The sequence below is a fragment of the Camellia sinensis genome, chromosome 9 (genome assembly GCF_055761805.1).
Source record: "Camellia sinensis isolate YWXY chromosome 9, ASM5576180v1, whole genome shotgun sequence".
Taxonomy (NCBI): Eukaryota; Viridiplantae; Streptophyta; class Magnoliopsida; order Ericales; family Theaceae; genus Camellia; species Camellia sinensis.
Genome location: NC_138969.1, coordinates 148,250,440 through 148,273,760, shown reverse-complemented (window position 1 = coordinate 148,273,760; position 23,321 = coordinate 148,250,440). Strand labels below are relative to the sequence as shown.

Genomic DNA, 23,321 nt, shown 5'->3' with positions numbered 1-23,321 from the left:
AATAAGGTTAGATGTCATCAAGGATTTGAATTTGGTTGCCTCTCAAGCTAAAGGAGATTGGCGGGTTAAAGAAGAAAAAATGAAGGTTTACCATCAAACCTTGGATATTTTGATTCCGAAGTTTGAAAAGCTAACGTTTACACATCTGCTAAGGAAGAACAACAGGTTCATTGATGCTTTGGCAACTCTATCTTCTATGGTGGACATCCCACTGAGTGAAGATGTGTCCAATCATCATTGAACAGAAATACGCGCTGACCTATGAGACCATTGCCGCAATAGATGAAGTACAAAAAACCCCCCCCCCAGCATTAGGATATTTGGAACTTTCTAGAAAAAGAGACGTATCCAGCAGGAGCAAATGCTAAGGACAAACGAAGAATACGGCATATGGCCATCCAATTTATCATTTACAGAAATAAGCTGCATAAAAGAGGTCATTTAGGAATGCACAAGCTGTGTGTGGAGGAAGACGAATCAAAGCGTCTCATGGAGGCTATTCAAAGAGGAGAGTGTGGGGCACACATGAATGGTGTGATGCCAGACCGGAAGATCCTCAGACAAGGTTATTACTGGTCAACCATGGAGGATGATTGCATTAGTTTTGTACGGTGATGCCACAAATGCCAAATTCATGTCAATCGCATGAACATACCGCCGTCTAAGCTTTACAATATGACTTCACCATGGCCTTTCTCAGTCTGGGGAATCGATGTCATCAGTGTAGTCTCGCTGAAGGGATCAAATGGACACGAGTTCATCCTAGTGGCGATTGGTTACTTCATGAAGTTGGTGAAAGCTCAGTCCTATGCGGTGCCGAGAGTGTCACATGTAGCCAAATTCATCAAAAATAACATCATCTATCGGTATGGTGTTCCGAACAAGATTATATCAAATAACGGCTCACACTTCAAGAAAGAGGTAGTGGATCTGTTTGAGAGATATAACGTGGCTTTCCACAAGTCATCGACATATAGAACACAGACCAATGGAGTTGTTGAGGCTGCCAACAAGAACGTTAAGAACATCCAACAGAAGATGGTTGAGACTTATAAAGACTTGTCAGATAAACTGTCGTTTGCTCTCTGGGGCTACAGAACGTTGATTCAGACATCTACAGGGGCTACCCCCTATTCTTTGGTATACGGGATGGAAGTCGTTTTGCCAATTGAAATTGAAGTACCGTCATTATAGATTATGGCCAAGTGTCAGATAACGAAGGTGGACTGGCAACAGAGCAGATTTGAGGAGTTGATGTTGTTTGATGAAAGGAGGTTGAAGGCATTGTATTACATCCAGGGCTACCAATGCCGAATCGCTAGGGCTTTTAATAAGAAAGTTAAGTCCAGGAATCTCAAAGAAGGGGATATGGTACTGTCACGCCCCAAACTTGCCCCTAAAAGTTTGGGCATGACCTACACAGAAACGGACGCATAACCTGGTATACATATCATATGGGGCCTGAACGGAAGCATTTACCAATATAAATTAACATAAATAAAAGAACTGCATCCATTGAGCGACCACTATCATGCCAGGATCACAGACAGAACATAAGGCAAATAAACATACAGTGACGTGTACCAGAGAGTTAGTTATGTACATATATATATACAGACCCAGCCCTTAGAATTGGGCGTAAAACAACATGGACAGGCAAAGGAATTATATATACATCAACCTTAAGCAAACAATCAGAGTGTAAAATCAAAAGTTTAGCAAAAAGGCTGCCTTCACTTAAGTGCCTGGATACTCTGAGGTTGACAAAAGAGGCACGGATGCCATGGGTTAAAACTGACCTCCAGGTGGAGTGCCTACAGAAACAGACATAAGACAAAGTGAGTCAAGCTCAGTGAACAGTAGTACATAAACAATCTAAAGATTAACTTAATTTACTTACAATGTACACATTTTTCTAATTAGATAAGTAAATGCAAAAATCCTGTGGTTAGTTTGATTCTGTACACATTTCAGAACAGTCTTGTCGGTTCATAGCTTCATAGGTTGGCCCTTGGCCCGTTGGGTTCACACATTCACAAATTAGCCCTTGGCTTAACTTAGATGCATAACTTCACAAATTGGCCCTCGGCCTTTGAGATTCATAGTTTCACAAGTTACAGATTCATACTTCACAAGTTGGCCCTCGGCCTCATAATTTCAGAATTCACAAGTTGGCCCTCGGCCTCAAAAGTTCACAAATTCACAAAGTGGCCCTCGGCCTCATAAGTTCACAAATTCACAAAGTGGCCCTTGGCCTCATAAGTTCACAAATTCACACAGTGGCCCTCGGCCTCATAAGTTCACAAATTCACAAAGTGGCCCTCGGCCTCATAAGTTCACAAATTATACCTTTCATATCTTCACAAATTATTTCTTTCATAAGTTCACAAGTTATTCCTTTCATATCTTCACAGATTATATCTTTCATAAGTTCACAAGTTATTCCTTTCATATCTTCACAAATTATATCTTTCATAAGTTCACAAGTTATTCCTTTCATATCTTCACAAATTATATCTTTCATAATTTCACATAACCGGGTGACCCATAAAGGGACCAAATTGGCTTTAAGCCCAGTTCTTGTATGTATGGACTCAAGAGGTGGTTCGCATTGCAGCACTTAGTTTCGTACTAGGAATCAATAGTTCTTGAAGACTGAACAATTCATATTATGTCATAGCATAAACGAAGTGAATAAACATAACATAATAATGCCAGGTTCATACGAATACCGTTCATAATGGTGCACATAAATTTCCCTTTATGATTCATTACATGTAGCCATAGTCATCTTACATATAACAAAGTATTAATAATAATTATTTACAGAAACACATGTGTCGTTACAGTACTATTCATGGGAATAGAACAATTCGCACCATAATGTGAGTCATATAACAATGTTATTGATATTCAATTCTTTGACGTATAAGGAAACCCATGGTTCTGTTCGATTTTCATTTCGTTAATCCATTTTAGGCAGATGTCTATGTCATAAAACATGTATCGAACTAAATAAGGCTGTAGGAGTCCAGGATAGGACGTTCAAAATATCATGTTCCCATTAAGCGGGGTTTATATTCATAATCCCTTATTACCAACCAGTTGCATAATATTAATAATTCTTGTGCGTAGTTATAGGTAATTTACAGGTTATTATACCTTAAGGATAACCATTAACCATAACCAGAATGTAGAGTAGTTTCAGCGTCATACCGAAGTGCACATAATCTTTCAATGTTCTCACCGATCCCTAAACAACATAAATGCTTACAAAGAACAGTGCGTTAACAATAAGAATTATTTACGGTAAGTAAACGTACGATTGCAGAACTACTACTCACAGTGATTGGTTCCCGGTGGTAATAGGACGATATCCTCGTCTCGACCTACAAGTACAGTGCACAACACATAATATGAGATTATACTCGCTCATTTACTTATTCTCTTTGATCATTCAATCAATTAGCCATGGCGGTACCAAGCTCATTATTTCTTAATAAGTTATACTCCATGTCACAGAAACAGGAGAAATCAAAGGAAAATGGTTTAGGCGAAGAAATGGTATAAAATTAGTTGACAGAAAGTGAACAGTTGTCACTAATTTGGGCATAACTATTTTTTATTTAGAATTTGGGAGTGAGACCACTTCCATTGGAAACTAGACTTCCGGGGCTTGATTTTAGGCTCAAGAATCACTCAAAACGGAGCCCCGAGGCAAAAGATATGCTTATTCAAAGATGGCGGGACAAAGCTGTCTCCCGCACGTGCGGGAAACAGGGCCGCACGTGCGGCTCTGGGCAGTGTGTAGTCCGAAAATGGCTCTTTTTGCTCCAACACTTGGTTTTTCCATTTTTAAGCTTGGTTCTTAACATAAATCACTCAAAAACATGTAGAATTGCCCTATAACATGATAAACTAACATCAACCAAGTGTAATTTCATTTCAAACAATTCAATCTTTGTCTCAAAGTTCAAGATTAATTCTTAATCTTTCATGATCTTCAAGGTTCTTAAAAACACAACCCACAACCCACAAATTCACATGATTCTTGCATAATCTAAAGTTTATTTCATGATATCCATGAGCTTGAGCTCCACTCATAAACAAAATTAAAGAACTCAATTTCTAATTCCTCAAATTAGCTCAAGTAAATACATAGATAAACCTTAACCCCAAATGGGTTTAAATCTTCCAAGATCTCTATGATTTTACCAAATTGATACTTTAAACACAAGATTTCAAGATAGATTTTCATACCTAACTCAATCTTTGTCTACCTCTTAGCTCTCTTCAATTCCTCCAAGTCCCATGGGTGATCTTCTTTCTTTCCTTCAATTCTCTTCCTTCATCTTCAAAGCCTCCATGGATGTTGAGAAAATTGACACTCTTCCCTCTCTCCCTTTCACGGTTTCCTCTCTCTTTCTCTTTAGATATTTTGTTTTTTGACTCCAAAAGTATGAGTTCACCACTTATATAACTCATACACACCTATATATTAATTATACAAGCTTTATCACAAATAAGGAGGGCCAAACACGCCCTTACGAATCGCGAAAAATTAAATTTCAATTAAACTTTCCAGATGACTCTAAAAATTATGATGATCATAAATATGTCCCCTATTCTGGTTTCTGAAGCCTCTAAGGCCTTCAATTTGCAGTACAAAGTTAACCACCCAAACGCACATTAACAAATCAAACAAATTAGATTTCCAATTAGGTTTCCCAAATAGTTCTAAAAATTTTCATTAACACATCCAAGTCCTCAATTGTGATTTCTGAACCCGTAAAGGTCGGTAATTTCAATTTTACAGTCGTGGCTCAACAAATAATTCCTCAATTTGAACACATATCAATAAATCAAAATGCATTAACCCAATAGGCCGTAAAGGTAATCTCTAATACGGATTTTGGGGTCGTTACAGGTACTGAAAGACAACCGAACTCCCATCCATGACCTTAGGGGCAAGTTCAGACCCAATTGGACTGGTCCTTATATCATCAAGTCAATTTGGTTAGGAGGGGCGATTATTCTCATGGATTTAGATGGCCTAGAGTTTTCACAATCGATCAATATGGACAAGTTGAAGAAAAATTATCCTTGAGAGGCTCGTTAGGCCGAAAACTCGAAAGGGCTACCTAGATAAAAGATAGAGCATGAAAAAAAATTACAATTACAGAAAAAATGAGCTCGCAAGGTTGAAAACCTGAAAGGACGACTTTGGCAAAAGTCAGAGCGCAAAAGGAGAGAGTTAATACTCGAGTGAACGAGAACCGAACTACGTAAGAATTGATTCCCATCTTTGGGATATGTAGGCAACTTTATCTTGAAGTTCGACTGTAACGATCTCCAACTCAGCTGTCCTATTCACTTATTTTGATCAGGCTATCTTTCTCTATTATCAGTTAGCTCGGCTGTGTGATCTTCATTTTGGCAAAAAGGTCGGTATGGTGAATGTAGTTATGGGCATTTATGATCTGTGGGTTTGGGGCTGTACATCTTGAGGGTTGATTTCGCGCTTGTCAGGCAGTGATCATTCTCGAAAATTGTTTTGAAAAATTTTAATGAATTGATTTTTCTCAAACTTTACCTTTGACATTTTAAACCATTTTGGGACCAAAAAGGAAAATTTTTAGTGCTCACAACTTTAATTTTATTGATTTCAATACAATTTCATTCTTCAACTCTCTAATTAAATCAAAGTCATTTCTATGTTATAAAAAACTTAAAAAGAAAGATCAAAGCAGTAAAACTAGGGGCACAGCTTCTATGTCTTCTGTCCGCACTCATGGAAGCTTTTGTAGCTAAAGATGGCCCAACTTGTTCTTCGTCCTCGAGCCAAGCCAAGCACTCGCCAGAAAGGGCATAACTGAAGCTAGAGGCGGGGGCCAGATGCTCTCTCGTCCTCCAAGTAATGAGGTACTGAGTCAAGTATGAACCATGAATGGGAAATGAAGCTGGGTATTTCACCCTTTCTCCTGGATAAGTCTAATCATGTCCAAATTGGCGTCTAAATCAAAAAGGAAAATAGAACACGCAGTGCATAAGGCTAATTAACTGTATACCCGGCTATTAGGACATGCTGTAGCTCATCTCTGTCAAGTTAAGCCAGAGGTAACACCAACCTATGTCAGCCGCAGATCTGCTGCATATCCAATCACACCACTATCCCTCTGAAGGAAAGTCCATTAGCCTTTGGCGAAAAAAGTAAGCTCTCGCTGAATACTCCGGACAAGGGTCCACCACTTTCAACTTATCCATGAGCCATACCTGGGAAGAAAAGGGGTTTTGAGATAAAAATAGAGAGTGAGTGCCGAGTGACGTAAGGATCGTAAATAAGAAAGGATGGAAAACAATACCTGAAGAAGCAGTGGACACCCTGCATACCGGGTGGTCTCTCGTCGATGAAAAGCATCTAAACCCATCAGGGTCTTGGCCAATGCTAGACCAATGCAGCTCTTTTCCTCTTTCACGCATTGAGCCACCTCAATCAACCTCATATTGGCTCTGCCACAACTAGAGGCAAGAAAGAAGTGTGCGAGTAAGCATAAGTAGAGGGCATGTTGCCGATAACCTCGCCAAAGGAGGTCACCTCTATCTCCAACAGCGGAAAATCGACGAATCAAACTTGGGATATCCAATTCCCCATCATGAGCCAAGGATCGAGCCTCGTACAAAGTAAGCCCACACATCCGTCCTAAAGCCTGGGCATGGACAAAATGGGGCTGAGGCATGATTTCTTTATCACGCCAGGATTCCATCAATGCTTGAAATTCTTCAAGCGTCGGACACATTTCTTGTGATCCAAAGCAAAATACATGTGTAATCGGATTCCAGCATCGAACAGCGGCATGGAGGAACGGAAAACAAAGCGAAGTGCGGCTCAAAGGAAAAAGAGCGTTTAGGCCAAAACCACGAAAGTTCACCTTTTCCAAGCCGTCCAAAGTGGCTATCCAGTCTCAGAGCCTATTGTTGAGCAAAGTCTCCATCTTGAGAGGAAAATGACAAAGATTTGTTATTCTGCTAGAAAAACAACATGGGAGCACCATTTATAAAGTTTGAGAAGAGGCAGTGCATGACAGCTGGACTGCACTGATTGACATCACTTTTTAGCCTGGTCGTGCCTATTTGGACCTGGCCGAGTCTAAATGATGGCCCAGATCAAAGCAGTTGCAAAAAAGGATGGCGTTTGTCTTGGTATACTACGACTGTGTTTTGAGTCTTTTTTTGTTTGTATCAAGTGGTTTTTAGTATTTTCGAGTTGTGTTCATTGTGCTTTCCTATTATCAAGTTGTATTTTACATTTTGTCCAGTTGTAGGTTGTTATTCGATTCAAGAATGAATTCAAGGACAAGTATTCATAGTTAAAAATCTTGTACAAGATTATCATGCAGAGGTTATGCCATCCATTACATGTCACGACATACAAGAGGAATCATCAAAAAAATATATTCTTTCCAAAAACTGGTGGGTCTAACCTCGATCATCGTTTTACAAAACAACAAAAAGAAAAGAAAAGTCTTCAAAAATAAAACAAAATGGTCTATCTGAAGCTAGTTCCTAACTACAAAAGAAAAGAAAAGAAAAGAAAAGAAAATCAACCCATCATTGCCCTCTTCCTCCTCGGCTACGGAGGAGGTGCGCCACTGTCATTACTGGGATTGCTAGACTGGATGTCGACCTCATCCCCCTCATCCTCGGGGATTGTGTACTCATCAAAAGACTCCTTAGAAGGTGAGCACTATCTCACTCTGCCTCTCTCTTGGTCAGCCCATCCTCTGCCCCTTAGTAGGTCCCGTCTCTATCTCCTAGTTGGAGGAGGTCTTGTAGGTGCAACTGGTGTTGGCTCACGTTGGAAAGAGTGCAGATATCATAAACAAATAGCAGAATATGAAGCAGATATTAGAAAAGACCAAGAAAATTATGAGCAATATTGTAAGGATAGTAAAGTAGGGGCAAAGTGTACCTCGACCCCATGGGTGACTAGAGCAGTCTGCCTCCTTCACACCATCAGAAGTAGTCTATCAATTTTTTGAAGGAGATCATCTATGTACCTCGCAGGCACCAACAAAATATGAAACAAAGTAATAGAGCATAGTGGGCAGAAAGTAATAAAGCATAGTGGGTAGAATGGAGTATAATGGGTAGAAATAAAGGGAAGTGTGTTGATCTGCTCAATGCCAGGAGCAAGCACCAACTTGCGGTCCCTCCCCTTAATGTGCTCAAGGGGATCTACTCGATCACCCCGTTTGGTCGCATGTATACAATCTCGGTGGGAATCACAGGAAGCCCAAGAATAGGAGTGGCAGCAGGAACATCTTCAGCAGCAACCTAAGGAACTGCACAGACCTCACCCCTAGTAAGAGGGGCCATCACTCAAGTCTGTAAGAAGGCAATGAAGTTGTTGCGCTCGTAGTGACTATCGCCATCCTCTCCTAACATAAGAAAGTCAATTTGGGACCCGTCATGGAGATCATCAACTACATTCACGCCTGGAGAGGAAGGATGTGGAATGTCAGGGTCAGCTACGCCTCGCGTCTGACGGATGAACCTCTCTCTCAAGTAATAGGCCCTGTCGAAAGGACCTTCAAACATAATCCGCATGGTGGAGGCATGATATGCAGCAACGTAGGTTGTCCTCGATGCTTAAGGGATACCCGCCCAAGGATGCCAGTCAACCTATGAACAGCAGGTGCAAGGTAGTTATCAGATATTAAGGGTTGAGCAGTATGGAAACAACAATATGGGAGTCGTAGTATGGACATAAAGAAAATAGCATAATGTAAAAGAGCAAGATTAGAGATTTTCTTACCCTATCCGTGGCGACGGTGTTGAAGAAGTAGAGAATGTAAGGGAAGTCTCGGTCTACGTACCGGTGCCGCTCGAATCGGGAGTTATAGTATCGAGAGGGGGGTACTGACAAATCAATCAGCCTCACTGGGATCAGAGCCAGGGAAGTGAAATACGTGTAAATCCACAGCTGCAGAAATAGGGCATTCAAGTGAATGAGTAAAACAGATAAACAGAAAATGTAAAGCAGGTATAAGTAGAGAATGCAAAATTGAATAGAAAAGTAAGTGTGAGGTGTACCTCCCAAACTCTCCAGTAGTCACCAAGATAATCCGCCTTACGGTGGGATACGAAGCTCATATAGCAGTATAGGGTGGCCAGGCTGGCACCACCCCAATCATACTCCACCACCTATGGTAGACACACGAGGGCACCTATGAGGTATAGCCCCACAGTATTTTCCCTATTCACAAACAGGGTAGTATCAAGGAGATACATGAGAAACCAACGAACGCACTATACAACTTCCTCCGGGGTAACTAGCTGAATATTGGTGAAGTGATCCAAGAGCTAGCTCTATCGCACCATCTCATGGACAGTAGTATATGGGATCGCACCGAGAAGCTAACGTTGTTCAGCTCTCCATTGCGTTATCTCAGGATCGAATAGGATCGTGCCGACAACACCTACCTGCTGGCCAGTAAGCATCGAGAAATCGTGGAGTTAGCTCCCCGATCGATGAAAAGTGAAACGAGTCTATGGTGTCCCACCACCTCTCTACCAGGGCCCCGTAGAGTAGTGGCTCAACCCTCATCTGTGTGTGCCCTGAACAGAAAGGCCTGAAGCTGGCAATATCGACCAATGTGTGGCCCTTCACAGGAAACCTCTCATACCAGTACCGGGGACCGGATATGGATCCATAGCTGCCAATCCTCCTGGCTATCACCTGTAGGTGGGGAATGTTATTAGTGTTTGCATGGCATTAAAGGATAATTTGCATACGAGATTCAAAATGTGGAAAACAAAGGAAAGATTGCTTATCGTGGAAGCGTCGGCAGACAAGTGGTCAAGGGGCTCCCGCAGTAGGATGTCCTCATCTATCCCTGGGATAAGGCCCTCTAATCTCAAAATACTTCCAGGGGGTCGAAGCACGTGTGCGGGGCCAGTAGGTGGCCGCATCAAAAGGCCTATCGACAAGAGGCGGCAACTCAGGCTCAAGAACAGGAGGGAGAACGTCCTTAGCCTCTATGTCCTTACCAAGGACAACACCAATATCCACAACGGGGTTAGGGATGGGAACCTCTCCACTAGCCATAAAGAGAAAATGAGAAAATATGATGAAAAAGTGAGTGGGTAAGTGAGATTGAGTGAAAACCCTAAAATTCCCAAACCTTAGGAGAGAGAAAATAAAGAGAAGAAGAAGAAAAAACAAGAGAAGGTGTGTAAAACCTGAACAAGTATGTGAGAAAGCCAAGAAAAACTAAGGGAAACCGCAAAACCCAACCAAATAAAACTTTGTTTGGTTCAAAACGTAGAGGAGTGAACAAAACGTAGAGGAAGCTTAGAGAGAGAGGAGAGAGATTTTTGACCTAGGGTGTGAACAAAATAAGGGTTGGGTTTGATTTAAACCAACCATGGGCGTGGTTTTTACTGAATGTGCCCTTTCCGTTATCGCGACCCGGCTGGCTCTATTGGAGCCCGGCCGTGCTTCATTGAGGCCCGGCCGGCCCCAAATGCAACCCAGTTTTTCTTACTTTTTTTATTGTTATATTGGGCCTCGATCTGAATTTGGAGAAAGTGAAAACAAAAACAACAAAAAGAAAACAAAAGAGAAAAATAGTGAGGAAAAAAAAAAGAAGGGAAAAGGGAAGAGGAAAAAAACAATGAGGGGGAAAAAGAAAACAATATCAAAGGAAAAGAGCAAAGGAAAATAATAGAGAAGAAAAAAAAAAAAAAAAGAGGAAAAACAAGTAAGAGAATGAAGGAGTTTGTTCTTGGTTTGTTTTGTTGCGTTATTTTGGCGATTTGTTCCATTAATTCATAATATGTTCCATTATTTTGTTATTTGCTCCGTTAATTTATAGATTGTTGCTTTCTTTGTTTCATTAAGTGTAGCTCGACTTTCCGCATTCCTTTTGGAAGGCGAATAGCCCTACAGTTTGGACTTCACTAGTGGTTCTGAAACTGATTTCACAAAGTGCAATGTGAAATAATGAAAACTCAAAAGAGTCCAAACCCGGCAATTCTTTTTGGAAAATCGATATTTGAATCAAATGCCAAAAATGAACTGCTTTGCCAGATTGCAAAGTCGCCACCTAAATATTTTTAGAAAATTTAGGAAACCAGAGACTCTTGCCAAAGGCCATTTGTCTGTCATCACCAAAGTGTCTTAGCTTAGGAACTTAGGTACGAGAGGGGAAGGTCATGAATTGAGCACCCCACTCGCCCGATCAAAGATTGGCCTCTACTAATCATGATGTGCTTCTTATTTACATTATATGCTCTTGTTCCGATTATTAGCCTAACATTATAATGTGACACACACACAAATATAGACTAATTTACAATAATTGGAACATTTGATCTCATGTTTTGTTTTGAAATTGTTTTGTGAATTTGCCACTTGAAAAAGTGGGCTTAAAATGGAACATTAATCAAACTACCCCAATTCAAGCAATTAGCCTTCATCCACAGGCATTTAAACAATTATATCATTTAAGCACTTAGCCTCATGGCAAGCATGGTAGATATGGTAACACAAACACTTGATGCAAGATGCTAAGACGTAAAAGCTCACCTAGTACTCCGAACCAAAAAGGTGAAAGAGTTAGCAAAATATGCATATTCCTAATCATGCAATTATGGCTAATGCAACACACACATTATGTATTTTATAGGCTCAACTATGAAGATGACATATGATTTCATTCAAGACATGTGATAAGGCATATATTCAAGCAATGAATTTAGACATTTGGTTAGTATAGTGAGCCGAACCTAAATGCATGCAAGACAAATAGATGCAAAACATGAAGTATGCTAAAGAAACGTGATGCTCTATACTAACCATTGTAAGTGAATAAATAAAAAGGAGAAAGACGTGGGGTTAGAAGACATACACATTATTACAACATTTGATCCCTCAGTCAGGAGGGTGCAAATCAATGTCCGAAAGTTCGAATGAACTAACTATTACAAAACTGGGCGAATGAATAATAATTAACTTAACTAAGCTCATTAACTACTTTATTACAACAATTTAACTAGCTATACCAATTAACTAAGCAATGGCTACAACAATACTAATTACAATAAGATTAATTTACAACTATAATAATTATAACACTAATGAAACAATTAAACGCATTCAACAAAGGCGTATGTGAAGACAGATGAGGGTTGCATGCACAGCGCTTGCGAGCTTCTCTATCTGTCCAAGTTAAATTTGTTTCACCTTCAACCATCGCCTTTGTTTTTTGTAAAACTACACTGTTGGCCACACACTAAGGGTCAATCATGCATCAATGATGGCTGACCAGGTCTACAGATGACCGGCCGTGCATCAATTTGGTGCTAAACTTTATTTTTGTGTTTTGAGGTGAATCAGTGCAGACAGAGTGTTCTCAAGCTCTGTTTGTCCCATCTTCCTTCTCTGTCATGGGAAAACCTTGAGAGAAGGTTGAAATTGATTCCAAAGCCATCAATGAGCAAATTGATTGCTTGATGATCTCGGATACAATTTTGGGCAAAAATCAGTGAATGCAATAAATAAGGCCACCCCTCCCTCTTGTCATGGAGTGAGCTCAAAGAGAGAGGTTGCAACGCTTCAAGAATCATCAAAATGCCATGAATTAGCATGCGACAACTCTTGACATAAGGAAGTTGGTATAACGTCCGGCCAAGTTGAAGCAATTCTAACCATTTTGTTTATATAGGTTGTTCCAAGTTTTAAAGCCAATTTTATGAAGCCTTGCCATTCTTAGTCCATTTGTCCATGGTGATGTTAAAAACCTCTAAACAAGAAGTAATGTCAAACGAGAAGTTTTTCAAAAAAAAACAAGAGAGAGAGACAGACAGACTATACCATTGACAAATAATCTCTTAAAAGATTAAGCCATTAGGTAGAAGTCTTTCTTACATATTTTGAGCAACCTCAATCGGTTGAAATCATTCTCAAGAATGAAAGAAATGGACGGTGGATTGATTGTTAAAATTAGACTTTTAGACATGGAAATAAATTGAAGAAAAGCTTAGAACAATATATAACATGTTATGTATGCAAACTTATGAGATAACAAATGAACTAACCAAAGCTCAAACTAATTGAACAAGTTAGAACAGCCCTAAAACAGCCATGAATAAATGAAAAACAAAGGCTAAAAAAATGCATGAAAAGAGCCTAAAAAGCTAAACAATAAAGAGAGGAATGAAGGCTAGCAAGCAAGTACAAGGAGGGGTGGCTAACCCCTCTACTTTTGAAACCTCAAAACATGATTTTTAGCCCTTTTAAAACTCTAAAAATAAGTGTACATATCAAAGAAAGAGAATGGAAAAGTAATGGTTTGGGCTATAGGTAAAGGTGTAGAAAGAGCAAATTCTTTCTACCCTTTTGGTAGCTCTTCAAACCCAAACTTACACTTCAAATAGGATAAAAATAATACAAAACGATAAGAATTATGTAGCAAATGAAAGAAATGAAAGCAAGAGAGAAGATAACAAGCTTATACCTCTCAAGGAGTATGCTTTTTGTTTGTGACCTAAACTTAGTCTCAACCCACTCTCAAGTTTGAATTATGCTTCTCAAACATCAACCAAGGCCCTAAGATGGTGAGACAAGGTTGTGTATGGTGTATGGAGATGACACAAGGGAGCTAGGTTAGCTCAAAGGTTGCTTGCTATGGAAGAAGGAGGAGAGAGGAGCTCTCAAGGTGTATATAGGCTTTCTAAATTTTGCTCAACCCTCAAGACAGATGTTGGACCTCGATTTTATAGAATTTGAGCTCAAAATGTGATAAATATCCTCAAAAATGGATAACTGGAAGCCTCCGGCCAAAACAGTGTTCCTTGCCACCAAGGCCCAGCCGGCCATCACTGATGCCCGGCCAAGCTTTGATGCCCTCCCCCGTTTTTTTTTTTTTTTGTTCAAACTCAGCTCAGCTCAGGGTGGCAGAAGGTCCAAACATAAGACTCAAAGGTTCAAAAAAGGTAAGTGTTAAAGATATGAGGTTATTTCAAAAGCCTGACTGAATCCGAATTGCTACGAATTCAAAGCACACAATTTAACTTTCATCATTGAGTGTATCAAACCAAGCGCTTAAGTCTTACGGGCGGCCAAAATAGGGTGTCTACAGTTGCCCCTCTTTGACAGAGCTCGAGCAGTCATGAAATGGCGTGAGTGAATGTCAAAGCTTAGAGACAACCCAATTGACAAGGCCGCAAGACTTGGGCAAGAAAGCAAGACATAAATTAGATTGGTTGCGCTCGCAAGCTGCCTACGTATCCCTTTGCAAGCAACCAAACCAATGTAGTTTAGGGGCAAAATGCAAACATAAGATGCAAGAGCATAACTTATGATCATGCAATAAGGCCATTCAATGAAACACTTGAATGCAAATACAATGCAAAGAATATGCCACATTTAAACAAACTAAAACAAGGTACAACAATTCCAACCATGAAAAGAAGTAAGTAAATAAACACGCCTCATGTAGTAAACACGAGCCAAACTACATTTCATGTTGAAAGGATGTAAGAAAATTATGCAAGCCTAACTACGCATTGCGTAGGAAAGGTGAAGGGTGACGTAACCATCGGGCGCACCCGAGGTGTCAACCGAGATCCTAACGTGTAGGTGTACCTGATGTTTTTAACTGAAGGTACAATCCTAACGTGTCACACGCGAGAGGAGGAGAAATGGCGTGAACATCGGGCACACCCGATGTTTTTAACCAATTTGCAATCCTAACGCATCACACGCGAAAGGAGGAAAGGTGGTGTGAACATCGGGCACACCCGATGTTTTTAACCAAAGGTGCAATCCTAGCACGTCACACGGAAGAGGAAGCAAGCTGGTGTGAACATCGAGCGCACCCGATGTTTTTAACCGAAGGTACAATCCTAATGCATCACACGCGAGAGGAAGAACGGTGGTGTGAACATCGGGTGCACCCGAATGTTTTTAACCGATTTGTAATCCTAACGCGTCACACGCGAGAAGAGGAAGGGCGGTGTGAACACCGAGCGCACCCGACGTTTTTAACCAATTTGCAATCCGAACGCGTCACACGTAAGAGAAGGAAAGATTGGTGTGAACATCAGGCGCACTCAATGTTTTTAACCGAAGGTACAATCCTAACGCGTCAAATGTGAGAAGAGGAAGGGTGGTGTGAACATCGGGCGAACTCGAAGTTTTTAACTGATTTGCAATCTTGACGAGTCACACGTGAAAGGAGGAAGGGTGGTGTGAACATCAGGTGCACCCAACGTTTTTAACCAATTTGCAATCCTAACACATCACACGCGAGAGGAGGAAAGATTGGTGTGAACATCGAGTGCACCCGATGTTTTTAACCAATTTGCAATCCTAACGCGTCACATGCGAGAGGAGGAAAGATTGTGAATTGACTAAGAATGAACAAAACGCCTAGGTAGTAGTCAAAACATGGATTCTAAAATGGATGATAATTTTATTGTGGCACAAATGATTTTATCTGGAACTTCTTTGTATGAACCATACATACAATATCGTGTGTTACGAAATGTCGGAACGAATTAAAGCAACAAATCATGAATTCACACAAAGGAACACAACAAAATGGACAAACTTCTTTTCTTTTCCTTTCCTTCTCTTTTTCTATATTTTTTTAGTCACTCTCTTTATTTGTTCATTTTGTTTCTTCCTTGATTTTTTTCTCTTTTTCTTCTTCCTTCTTTCTTTTCCCCTCATTGTTGTTTTCTCTTTTTTCTTTTTTTTCTTGATTTTTCTCTTTCTTTATTTTTTTTCTCTTTTCTTTTTATTATTATTTTTATATACTCAGATCAAAGATCAAATAATAGCAGAAATAAAAAAATAAAAAAAAATGCTAACTTCACACTGAGAGTTGACTGGGCATTGATAAAGCACGACCGGGCTTCGATACGGCCGGCTGGACCTCGATAGCGGGGTAGGGGCAGATCGGTAAAACCCACACCCGTGGCTTTATAAACATGACCCAACCCTCATTTTCCACCCACACAAGGTTGAAAAACTCTCCTCCTCTCTCTCTAGGGCTCCCTTCTCTCTAGATTTCCCTTTTTCTTGAGTTACCCAACAACCCTTGCAATTTTTCTCTTGAAACCCTTTCCCTTCGTTACACTTTGAACTGAACAAAATTTGATTTGGTGGAGTTTTGGGATTGCTCTTGTTTTCTCTCACAATTTCCCACACTTGTCTTGTTCCCCCTTTAATTTTCCATCCCCTCTTTACTTTCTCTCTCCTAGGGTTTGTATTTTGAGGTTTTTCTACCCATTTTCACTCATCTCCTCACTTTTTCATCATCATCTCCTCTCTATGGCTAGTGATGAAGTACCCATTCCTGACCCCGCCACAAGTATCAGTGCTACCCTTAGTGTGGATATGGAGGCAGAGGAGGCTGTTGCATTGCTTCCCCTTGCCGAGAGGCCCTTTGATGCGGCTAAATACTAGCCGTGTACACATGTGCAACCCCCAGGCGGCATCTTGAGATTTAAGGGTTTCATTCCAAGGATGGATGAGGACACTCTACTGTGAGAGCCCATGGAGCATGTATCTACCGACGCCTCCACGGTACGTAACTTTTCCCCTTATTTACCTTGCACACGTGTTGAAATGTTGAAACTGATGAACAAACCACTCGTCTCTGTTGTACATATACTGATAAAACTTCTAATTGATAGGTGATAGCCAGGAGGATAGGTGGCTATGGCTCGATATCTGGCCCTCGGCATTGGTACAAGCGGTTTCCCGCAGAGGTCCGTACTTTAGTTGATGCTGCTAACTTTGGGCCCTTCTACTTCGGGCTCATACAGATGAGGGCTAAGTCATGGCTCTATGGGGCCTTGGTAGAGAGATTGTGGGATACCATAGACTCATTCCACTTCTCCTCGACCGGGGAGATGACGCTGACCCCATACGACTTCTTGATGCTGACTAGTTTGTGGGTTGGGGTCGACGGCCCAGTCCTTTTTTATCTGGATATGACCCAGTGAAGAGTTGCACAGCTCTAGCTTCTTGGGGCAATCCCAAACTCCACCACCCATGGGACGGTGCACTACAGTTGGTTGTTGGAGCACTTTTCCAGTACTAAGCCAGCTACTACAGATAAGGTTTCCCAGTACACCCGTGGCTTCCTCATGTATCTTCTCAGTACTGCCTTGTTTGCGAACAGGGAAAATACCATGGGGTTATACCTTCTAGGGACACTGGTACACCTTCCTCGAGTGTTGGAGTACGATTGGGGTGGTACCAGCTTGGCCACCTTATACTGCTATATGAGTTTCGTCTCCCGCCTCAAGGCGAATTCACTCGGCGGCTACTGGAGGGTTTGGGAGGTATACCCTACACTCCCTTTTCTAATATGCTTTACATTTCGTTCACTGTTGTATTTCTTGTTTATTTGATCTATTTTTCCCATGTCTTCTGTTTGCAACATTCAGTCTACACATATTTCACTTCCCTGGCTCCAGTCCCAGTGAGGCCGATCGAGTTATCAGTACCCCGCTCCCAGTACTACGATTCATGGTTCGAGTGATGCTACCTTGTAGACCGAACATTCCCGTACTTTCGCCGCTTCTTTGACTCGATCACGGCAAACCAAGTAGCAAAATACCAGTCTTTAACTGCTACCTACCATACGCATATTGCACTGTTCCACACTGCATGGCCACTCTCATTTTGTTGTATCTGTACCATATTGTCATTCTCATACTGTACTGACTTCTAACATTACACTGATTTTCTCATACTATACTAACATTCTCACCTGACACTACACTAACATTTGACACTGCACTGATTTGGCACTGCATTGATTTTCTCATACTGCACTAATATTTGACACTATACTAATTTCACAGGTTGACTGGCACCCTTGGGCGGGCTTTCCCCAGGCGTTAAGAACGACCTATGCCGCTGTCTAGCATGCCTCTACGATGAGGATTCTGTTCGAGGGCCCTTTTGATCAGGTGTACTACTTGGGAGAGAGGTTCATCTGCCAAACGCGGGGTATTGCTACTCCCGACATTCCATACCTGCCTCTCCCGACTATGAGGGGAGTGAATGAGTTGTAGGACGGTCCTGAGATCGACCTCCTGATGATAGGCGAGGACGGCGATCATCATCATAAGCCTAGCGACTTCACTACCTTCTTACACACCCGGGTGATGGCGCCTCTTACCCCAGGCGTGGTTCGAGCTGTGCCAGGGGTTGCTGCTACTGCGGCTGGCGATGCGCCTGCTGGAGGTGTCCCTACCGTTGCTCCCATTCCTAGATTTCCTGTGATCTCCAGTGAGATTGTATACATACGTCTGGATTGAGTGATCGAGCAGATCCCACTTGAGCACATCGAAGAGAGAGACCACAATGTTTGCTCCTAGCGTCGAGCAGGTATACATTCCTTTATGCTAGTCCATACTGCACTTTAGATTGTTTTCTGTCATTTTTATTCATTGTTCTCTATTACTTCTGTCTGTCTTTTCTCAGATTCTATTTTTTTTGCAGATTCCCTGGGCGTTTAATGATGACCTCCTTCGCACTGTCGATCGACTACTCCTCATGGTACGAATAAGGCATACTGTCTTAGTCACCCATGGGATTGAGGTACATTCTATCTACGGTTTATTGTTGTTGCCATACTGTACACTCATATTAATTCATACTGATATCTGTTCTCTTTTCAGCTTGAACTGACGCCAGCAGTGCCTGCAGGACCTTCCGTAGCCAATAGGCAGAGACGGGGCCGAGGGAGAGGCTGCGGAGGAGCCGATCGGGGGAGAGGTCGCGTAAGGCAGTGCTCACCTTCTGAGGAGTCCATGACCTACAAGGACGAGGAAGAAGAGATTGACTTGCAGTCTAGTAGCCCTAACGATGATAGTGATGCACCTCCTTCGCAGCCGAGGAGGAAGAGAGCTAGGATGGGCTACTGATGATGATGATGATTTGCTATTTTGTTTCTATTTTTTTTTTTTTTTGGTTTTTTTTTTTTTTTGCTTTTGTTTTGCTATGTAGTTAAAGACTAGCTCCAAATAGACCTTTTTGTCTGTGAAGACTTTTCTTTTGTTTTTTACTTTATTTTGAAAAACAATGATCAGGGTTGGACCCGCCAGTTTATAAAAGAGAAGTTTTTGTGAATGATCTCTTTACACAATATGAATGGCATTTGTATGCGATGAATGGTGTAACGCTTGCATTGTAACCTTTATAACTGTGAATGCTTGTTCTTGAATTGATTCATGAATCAGATAACGAATTGCAATGAGTCAAAATGTAAAATACAACTCGATAACAGAAAAACGAAATGAAAACAACTTGAAAAAGCCAAAAAAAAAACACTTGGTACAAACAAAACAAAACTCAAAAGTACAGTCGTGGTCCACCTGAACAAAGGCCAGCTTTTGCTGCAACTACACTGAACTAGACCAGCACTGAACCCGACCAGGCTTCACTGATGCACGGCCAGCCATCAGTGTGATGTCAGTCAGTGCTATCCAGCTGTCATGCTCAACTCCCTCTCAAACTCTATAAATAGTGCTCCCATGCTGTTTTTCTGGCAGTATCACAAGTCTTTGATATTTTGCTCTCAAGGTGGAGATGTTACTTGTCAACAGACTTCGAGACTGGATAGCCACTTTGGATGGCTCGAAAAAGGTGAATTTTCCCGATTTCGGCCTAAACACTTTTTCCCCTTTAAGTTACACTTCTCTTTGTTTCCCATTCCTTCATGCCGCGGTTCGATGATGGAACCCGATCACACATGTATTTCAATTTGGATCTCAAGAAATGTGTCCAACAATCGAAGAATTTCAAGCACTAATGGAATCCTGGCGCGATAAAGAAATCATGCCTCAGCCCCGTTTTAGCCATGCCCAGGCTTTGGGACAGATGTGTGGATTATCATTGCACGAGGCTCAGTCTTTAGCTCATGATGGGAAGCTGAACATCCCCAGTTTAGTTCATCGGTGTTTCGCTATTGGAGATAGGAGCGACCTTCTCTGGTGCAGCCACCGATAACATGCTCTCTGTTTATGCCTTCTTGCACAATTCCTCCTTGTCCCTAGTTTTGGTGGAGCTAGCATCAGGTTAATTGAAGTGGCCCAAGGCTTGAAAGGGGGAAAGTGCTGTATAGGTTTAGCACTGGCCAACAATTTGATGGGTTTGGATGCTTTCTGTCAGGGAGAGATTACCTACTTTGCAGGGAGCCCACTACCTCTCCATGTATTATTTTACATCCTTCTAATTTATGATTCTTACATCACTCAACACTCATTCTTTGTTTTTCTCTCAAAACCGTTTTCTTACTTTTCCCTCAACGCACACCTCTCTATTCTTTAATCTCTCTTATTTTTCATCCCTCCGTAGGTATGGTTGATGGATAAACTGCAAGTAGTGGGCCCTTGCCCCAAATACTCGACCAGGGCTTACTTCTTTTGCCAATGACTAATAGATTTTCCTTCAGAGGGTTTATGGTGTGATTGGGTATACAGCCGATCTGCAGCTGATATATCTTGGCGTTGCCCCTGGTTTAATTTAGCCGAGATGAGCTAAAGCATGTCTCGACAATTGGGTGTAGAGTTAATTGGCCTTACACATTGCGTGTTCTATTTTCCTATCCCATTTCAACACCAGTTCAGGCATAATCAGATACGTCCAGATGAGGGAGTGGAATACACAGCTTCATTTCCAATGCATGCCTCGCACCTGTCCCGGTATCTCACGGCCTGGAGGACGAGAGAGATTCTGGCCCCTGCCATTAGTTTTAGTTTCACCCCATCAGAGGAGTGTATGGCTTGGCTTGAAGAGAAGGCAGAGGTTGGACCATCTTTGGCATAGAGCCACCTGACTCAACTGTGCCCCTAGTTTTATTGCTTTGATCTTTTCTTTTCAAGTTTCAGAAGTAAAAAGCAGCTTTGATCTAAATCAAAGAGTTTGGAGAATGTACTTATGTTGAAATCAATAAAATTAAAGTTGCGAGTACTGAAAATTTTCCTTTCGGTCCCAAAAATGGTCTAAGTTGTGAAAGGGTAAAATTTTGAACAAAATCAACTTTTATTAAAACTTTCCAAAACCATTTTCAAAAACGATCACCACCTGACACGCATAGAATCGATCCTCAAGACGTACAATCTTGAATCAAAAGAAATCATAACTGCCCCTGGCTGCATATCATTACTGTCATTCTATACTTGCTTTTCTGCCCAAAATACGGAGCACAACTGAACTAATAGATAATGAACAAGGATGACTTGAAAACAAATAGGACAGTTGGATTGGAGATAGTTACAGCCGAACGTCAGGATGAAGTTGCCTACGTATCCCAAAAATGGGAATTAGGCCTTACGTAGTTCAGTTCAGGTTCACTCGAGTATTAACTCTCTTCTTTTACGCTCTAATTTTTGTCAAAGTCGCCCTCTAGGGTTTTCAACCTTGAGAGCTTAGTTCTTCTTTATTTCTAATTTTTTGTGCTCTAATTTTTTTTTAGGTCGCCCTTTCGGGTTTTTGGCCTAGCGAGCCTCTCAGGGGTAATATTTTTTCAACTTGTCCATGTTGATCGGTTGCGAGAACTCCAGACCATCCAAGTCCATAAGAATAACCGCCCCTCCTGATCAGATTGACTTGATGATGTAAGGACCAGTCTAGCTAGCTTTGAACTTACCCCTAGGGTCATGAATGGGAGCTTGGTTGTCTTTCAACACCATGTCCATTTCCTTGTGATTTCGGGACTTAATCTTCTTGTTAAAAGCCCTAGCAATTCAACGTTGGTAGCCCTGGACAAGATATAATGCTCTTAGTCTTCTCTCATCAAATAACATCAACTCCTCAAACCTACTTTGCTACCAATCTGCCTCTGCTATCTAACATTTAGCCATAATTCATAGGGAGGGCACTTCAATTTCGATCGGCAGAACAACCTTCATCTCGTAGACAAGAGAATAGGGGGTTGCCCTTGTAGATGTTCGGATTGAGGTTCTATAGCCCCAGAGCGCAAATGGCAATTTATCTAGCCAGTCTCCATAGGTTTCCACCATTTTTTGCAGAATGCTCTTGATATTCTTGTTAGCAGCTTCAACAGCCCCATTAGTCTATGGCCTGCAGGTTGATGACTTATGGAAAGCCACGTTATATTTTTCAAGCAAATCTATCACCTCTTTCTTGAAATGCGTTCCATTATCGAAGATAATTTCATTGGGCACCCTATACCGGCATATAATGCTGTTTTTGATAAACTTAGCCACATGCGATGCTTTTAGTACAGAGTAAGGCTAGGCTTCCACCTATTTTTTGAAGTAGTCAATTGCTACTAGAATGAATTCATGCCCATTTGACCCTTTTGGCGTAACTGCACCAATAACATCTATCCCCCCAAAAAAGAATGGCCATGGTGAAGTCATGTTGCAGAGCTTCGATAGCGGAATGTTCGCATGAATCTGGCATTTGTGATCGCGTCAAACAAAACCAATACAATCTTCTTCCATGGTTGACCAATAGTAACCTTGTCTAAGGATTTTTCAGGCAAGCATCACACCATTCATGTGGGCTTCATACTCTCATCCGTGAATGGCCTCCATAAGGTGCTTTGCTTCTTCTTCCTCGACGCATAGCTTATGCATTCCCAGATGGCCTTTTTTGTATAGTTTGCTTCCACAGATAATGAATTGAACAGCCAGAAGTCGTATTTCCCTTTTGTCCTTGGCATTTGCTCCTGGCGGATACGCTTTCTTTTCCAGGAAATTCCAGATATCATAATACCAGGAGTTCTTGTCTAAAGCCTCATCTATCGCGACAATGGTTTCATAGGCCGGCATGTACTTCTGTTCAATAATGATTGGACGCATCTTGACTTCCAATAGAATATCTACCATGGAAGATAGAGTTACTAGTGCATCAGCGAATCGATTGTTCTCTCTTAGCAAGTGGGTAAACGTCAACTTTTCAAACCTCGGAATCAGCATATCCAAGACCTAATGGTCAACCTTCATTTTTGTAAATCATAAAGTATTATAACGCAGCAGGAAAAACATTTAAATCATACCTTTAGGTGATAGAACCTCGTGGGTAAATACGTGCTTCTAGAATCCGAACAACAAACCCAGCAGTGGAGTGATACTACAAAATGAGTATCACCCACACAAGTCACAGTGCAAAATGGCTTGATCGTTGTTTAATGGGAGAGAGTCAGGGAGAGAGTCTGGGAAAAAAGGTTATGGGTAAAAACCACATAATGTATCTGATATACGTATCTGATATACGTATTTGATATATCAATAAATTATCTAAAATATATAATCAGATATAT

General features: G+C 41.3%; 1 protein-coding gene and 1 long non-coding RNA gene across 2 annotated transcripts; both read right to left on the bottom strand.

The window, feature by feature from the left end:
- Positions 1-1,590: 1,590 nt before the first annotated feature.
- Positions 1,591-4,909, bottom strand: LOC145799201 (uncharacterized). The gene is made up of 3 exons (XR_014341226.1): positions 4,261-4,909; positions 3,163-3,389; positions 1,591-1,814 (listed from the first exon to the last, which is right to left on the bottom strand). It is a non-coding gene; the product is annotated as an uncharacterized LOC145799201 (long non-coding RNA).
- Positions 4,910-22,572: 17,663 nt separating this feature from the next.
- LOC145799812 (uncharacterized) lies at positions 22,573-22,977 on the bottom strand. Its single transcript, XM_082889442.1, has one exon. It carries the CDS (start codon positions 22,975-22,977, stop codon positions 22,573-22,575), a length of 405 nt encoding a protein of 134 aa, XP_082745568.1.
- Between the last annotated feature and the right edge of the window lie 344 nt (positions 22,978-23,321).